At 43.8% G+C, this 6,000-nt stretch overlaps 1 protein-coding gene across 1 annotated transcript in view; it reads left to right on the forward strand.

The window, feature by feature from the left end:
* Positions 1-5,413, forward strand: part of KIAA0586 — a gene marked incomplete at its 5' end in the record, with an annotated part of 73,877 nt that extends 68,464 nt beyond the window's left edge. Inside the window, one exon of the mRNA XM_084270689.1 lies at positions 5,113-5,413. Coding sequence (XP_084126815.1) covers positions 5,113-5,258 — 146 coding nt within the window. The 3' untranslated portion in view covers positions 5,259-5,413. The remainder of the gene's footprint in view (positions 1-5,112) is intronic.
* Positions 5,414-6,000: the final 587 nt, after the last annotated feature.

The raw sequence follows: 6,000 nt of genomic DNA on the forward strand, positions 1-6,000 counted from the left end.
CATGCTGGAGTTACTTTATATACGCTTGGAAGTCGATTCTTGCCCTAGAAGTTTGGTGCTTCAGTTGTTAGGTTAGAGAGTGGAGGGAGGATTGTTGGGGGTGATGGGTGGTTTTATATTGTAGGAAGCAATACATAGGTAATTACAGTAATGAGAGTTCCGGTTTTACACTGAAACAATGCCCTGGGTCCTGATCCTTCAACCCCCCTCCCTCTTTATTGTCTTGAAGATAGCTCTTTTCACTTACAAGATACGTGTCTGGTTTACTTCCTGAGAGATTAAAAATAGAAGTTTTATTTCATGTGTGGACACCGACTTGAAGGAGTTAAAAGCACATGGTTTTTATTTGGCTTAAAAGTCAGACTTGTTTAGTCTTTTTATTTTGCCAAATAGAACAAATTTAAAAGAAAGATTTAAACATTTTTCTTTGTTCTTATTGTTGCCATATGGTATTAGTAACCAAACCTCCCTTCAGTGTGTTTAATTCCTTTTCCATTTGGCATACATTCACAATGCACTTGTATGGAGAGCGTGGTCTCTGTGTGACGGTACCTCTCAGAGAAAAACCTCCCTCCGCAGGTCACCGGATGGTTGACACACCATTAATTTTTATGTTTCTGTTAAACAAAGATCTGGAAATTTAGTACTGTACATGAATTTGTTATAGATTGCCAAGAACAGGAAAAAATCTCTAATCTGAAATCCGACCTTTTCCATCAGTGGGTCACCAAGATGTTTTCAGTTGCTGTTGAGTTTCTACCATTCAAGGACCCTGAGACGCTTTTTGAGAGTGTCAGTTTTCACAGTTTATATGAATGTATTCTATTAGACAGTGACAATGAATTGGGAGAAGCAGGGGTCACCCGAGGTCACATGTTCCATTTATTGGATTTTAACAAGGAAAATTTTTATAAATACACCTAAGTACATGATTACAAAATTGTGCTGAGTACTTCCAGAGCCTCTAAAGAGGGGAAAAAAGGCTGTGACAATTACCTGCCTTCCTGCCCTGCACTGCTTTTTAAATGGAGGAATTTTCCATTCCGTTTTTATGGCATATCAGAAGATTATAAGCACTGTTGCAATTTGCTTATTTGTGGTGGTGGAGAGCTCGGCATTTGAGGAGAAACCTTCTTAAGCATTGGTTATGGGCTGTTCTCTGATGGGGGGAAGAAATAAAATGGAGCATCACATTGTTAAAGAAGGAGTTGGCCAGGGTCTGTGCAAGAGCTATTGCTTGTGCACAGCAAAAGGCAGATAGAGACATCAGCAAACGTGTGTGAGCGGGAATCACAGAACCATGGGGGTTGGAAGGGACCTCCAGAGCTCATCGGGTCCAACCCCCCTGCCAAAGCAGCTCCCCAGCTCAGATTGCACAGGGCGGTGTCCAGATGGGGCTGGAATCTCTCCAGAGAAGGAGACTCCACACCCCCTGGGCAGCCTGTCCCAGGGCTCCCTCACCCTCACTGGGGAAATGTTCTTCCCCATGTTGGTGTGGAACTCCCTGTGCTCCAACTTGCAGCCATTGCCCCTTGTCCTGTCCCCACAGACACTGAAAAGGGGCTGCCCATTCCCCCCTGCATCCCATACTCAAGATATTTAGAAACATTAATAAGGTCCCCCTTAGTCTTCTTTTCTCAAGGCTGAACAGTCCCAGCTCACTCAGCATTTCCTCACAGGGGAGATGTTCCAGGCCCTTAATCATCTCTGTAGCCTCCACTGGACTGTCTCCAGGAGATCCCTGTCTTTTTATCCCAGGGAGCCCAGAACTGGACACAATATTCCAGGTGGGGCCTGACCAGGCGTTTAAACTACAGGCATTTAAACCAGTGTGTATTTATTCACATATCCATCTCTGTACATATATATGACTGTGTTGCATGCATGAGGTTAGATTTAAGGAAGAGGTGATAATGATGAAGCACATATGAGAGTAACTTAGTAGCCACAGCTTTGGGCCGACGTGTGGAGTTTCAGGACTGGCAGCTTTCTACCCTGGAAAGTTACAGTCATGGAGCAGAATCTCCCATGTAGCTGCAATAGGATATCCACAGGTTCCTTCCAGTGAAAATGCTGACAATCCAGGTTCTGTATTTTCTCCATTCCTCTAATGAAGTCAAAGACTTTGGATTTCTGTCCTTAAAAAAAGGGAAATGCTTACTTTGGGTAGTTTTAAACTTATCATTAAGGATATTTAGATCACTGAGGCCACGGTAACTTCTGCTGAGCAAGTAGGTGGAATTACTCTTTTCAGTCCTCTGTCCTTTCAGCATTTTATATCTGTTATAAAATCGAGCTGTAGTATGTCTGTAAAATATATTAGAGTATGTGTTAGGAAGAATGTAGACTAATATGATACTTTCTTTCAGCACCCCAGAATCAAACACTTGGGAAGTTACTGCAGAGCCTCAGGATAGGGGAATTTTTTTCTTTTTCCCCTCCATTTTCCCTTTTTCTTTTCTTTTTCTTTTTTAACAAACCTGAAAACAGCTGTTGAAACAATGACATCATGGAATGTGACATGACTGTGGAAATTATTAACAAAGTCAAGCTTTGAAAGCATCGAACTACATAGAGTGTTGGAGAAGCTGCTTTAGTGTCTAGGATGATTTACAAAGTTTCCTTGGGCATTACACATCCACATCTTTACTGTGTGTCAGCCTCACGTCTGACCAAATAACTGCTTTGCTATTCTTCAGTTCCCCTTCTGAATGACCTATTTTTGTCATGCAAACATGGCTACAGATGAAGCTCGTGGAAGTACTCCTGGAAAAACAAAACATGTGTGTTGCTTGCGTATCTTCATGTCCAGTTCTGGGCTCCCTGGGATAAAAAAGACAGGGATGTCCTGGCAGCCCCTTTTCAGTGTCTGTGGGGACAGGACAAGGGGCAATGGCTGCAAGTTGGAGCACAGGGAGTTCCACACTAATATGGGGAAGAACTTTTCCCCAGTGAGGGTGAGGGAGCCCCGGGACAGGCTGCCCAGGGGTGTGGAGTCTCCTTCTCTGGAGAGATTCCAGACCAGTCTGGACACCAACCTGTGCAATATGAGCAGGGGAGCTGCTTTGGCAGGGGGGTTGGACCCGATGAGCTCTGGAGGTCCCTTCCAACCCCTATGATTCTGTGATCTTTGTAGTGTTGCTATAAAATGTGCTTTTAAATCATGTTCAGAAGATGGAGCATTTCTCATGTCTTCTCACTGCTCGTGTTTTAGGTTTGCTCACGCCCGTGCCAAGCCAAAGGCTGGTGGTTGTGCTTTGGAGAGGGATTTGGGCTGGGAGTGACGAAGGCCATCCAACTAATGAGGAGAATCACAAGGTTGGAAAAGACCTTTAAGATCAAGTCCAACCATTCCCATCCTATGCTAAACCATATCCCTGAGCACCTCACCTACCCTTTTTTAAAACACATTAAGTGGGTGAAAGCAGGGACATTGCTTCTTGCAAAGTGTGTAAGCAGCTGTGGCGAGCAGGTGATGTGTCAATTCTCCAGGGCCACCAAAAACACTCTTGTACCCTTGCTGCCTCTCCAGATCCCTCCTGAGGGGCAGGAGGCTTGGCTGGCACGGGTTCCTCCACGCACTGGCTTTGCTGTCTTTGGCCTCATTAGTGTTTGACTTCCTTGGCAGTTGGCTGCTGTTCTAGCACAAGAAACACCAGATGAAATTTTATTTTAGCAGTGGGGTTTTGTTGTTTTAATTAGTCATTTGAAGCGTGCTTTGCTACAAGCCAGATGAAAGCAGATTACTACTACAGTGACATAGTAGATAATTAGCTGGGCTTGCAAGAAAGCCTGACTTCTTGGGTTTATTGGGAAAATAGTGTTTTAATTACCTAGTCTATCACAGAGGAAGGGACAATTGTTACAGCTTATTGGAATAAGATCAAACTCCAAGAGAGCCTTTGCTGTTGAACACACACTCAGGTATGTTTGTTTTGCTTGGTGCTGCTGTGCTAGAACAAATGTCTCAAGGACACCTGAGATCAAAACGTGCCCATGAATCGATTCAGCTTGTCTCCTTCCTCTTGCCTTCTCCATTCCCACCTCAGGCATCTGGCTGCAGGGATCTTTCACAGCTGCTCAGCAGCCAGTGATGCTGGAAACTCGGCAGGATGTGTCCCTGTCCCTTGCAGGGGCTGTTGGCACAGTGGTGGCTTGTCCCTCTCTCAGTATGTCCCATGTTTTGCAGGGTCAGATCACAACAATGGCAAGTGGCAAGGTGCCATCACTCACTGGAAGGTGAATGTGGCTTGTCAAGTCCTTCAAGCCACATTTTTGGGGGAACACTCTGTCCATTTTCTCCGGTGTCTGTCAGAGAGGATGAAAGAAGAGAGACAAAGCACAAAGGAGTAGCAAGAAGGACCATGAATGAGTCAGGAAAATGGGTTGGAGATAGGACAGAGCTGAAACAGCTTCTCACTGTGTTTTGGGCAGCCGAAGCATCGACAGGATGTTTTTCTCTGTAGGACTTGTTAGCCAATGGCTTCAATTTGGATTGGATTGCTTTCTGTGATCACATATAGGTATGTGGTGTGGCACACCCTACCTGTGTGATGCAAACAGACAGGCGGACACAGATGGAGTTTAGAGATGCTGTTTGTGCCTGTGGATCTCATTTCATTTGCGTGGAAGGCACCAGTGTACGTATTTCAAATGGTTCGGGGCCTGATGGATATTATATATATATGTGTGTGTGGTGTATCTGCATAGAAGTACAGCCCAGTCTCTGTATGCACAGAAATTCATCCATTTTGTTACCTGATAATCACAGAATCATAGAATTTTAGGGGTTGGAAGGGACCTCCAGAGATCATTGGGTCCAACCCCCCTGCCAAAGCAGGGTCCCTAGGATAGGTCGCACAGGTCTGGAATATCTCCAGAGAAGGAGACTCCACACCCCCTGGGCAGCCTGTCCCAGGGCTCTGTGAAAAAGAGCACTCAGCTAAAACAGAACCCTTGGAAACGCCTCTAAAGCTGTGGACCGTACAGGTGCCCGTGTCTTAGTATTTCCCTGCAGTGATGCAGTACAGAGATGACTTCAGCACAGTTTAGTTGTTTGTCACAGACAGCAAATAACATGGTTTGTTCTCCTTTTTTTGTTGTTTTTTTTAGGAGAGGATGCTGCCCCACATTTAAATTCACATGTTTCTACAACCAAGGTGTCAGTGAAGCTGCCTTCCACGAATATAGACAGCCAGACAGAGAGCATGAGTAGTATACGTGGTGATTCAGATTCCTCAGGGACGGATACGTTTTGAAGCTCACAGCTTTCTAAGCCAGCTGCTGTCTGAAGACTCTGTCACACGTACGTTTGTCTGCCCTGTGTGGTAGTCTGAGCGTTTCATCTAAATACTGATCTTTAAGTACTGTTTGTTTTCTACTATTTGCTTTACAATTTTGTTATGATTTTAAATTTAGGCACTGGTTGTGTTTGTGAATATATTGAATATTTTTAAGCAAATAAAATGTAAATCTTTCAGAACATCGTGAGTTTAAGTCATTAAAGGTGAATGTCATTTAACTGTCTATTGTGTTTACAGATGAACATGGAGGTGTTTGGTATTAAAATCCATGGCAAAAGGCTGCTGTGCTGATGGGAAAAAATACTTGGTTCAAAGTAATGTCACATCTGTCAAAATGTGGAGCCAGGGAAAAATATATTTGAAGTCTGCAAGAAAATTCTGTTCCTAGATATCTCCAGAGCTTGTTCATCCTTAGGAGGATGCTATGACATGACAACAATTCAAAATTGTATGTCAAGGAGACCATTAGAGTTTGTATCATTATTAAGAGGGATTGGGGGGTTTTGGAATTGAAAGAATTCTTGAGCATTTTGATGTTTATTTCCCTAAAGACTTTTTTTTCCCCATCTTAAAACTTGTCTGAGTGAAAGATTGTGTGGTTGTTATTTGTTTACATTTCTTAATGTACATTCCTCCTCCTTGTGAGGCAGGGTTAGTTGCTGCAGCATTTCAGAAGCTAAATAATCTCTAGTCATCC

This window comes from Gallinula chloropus (genome assembly GCF_964237585.1).
Source record: "Gallinula chloropus genome assembly, chromosome: 14".
Taxonomy (NCBI): Eukaryota; Metazoa; Chordata; class Aves; order Gruiformes; family Rallidae; genus Gallinula; species Gallinula chloropus.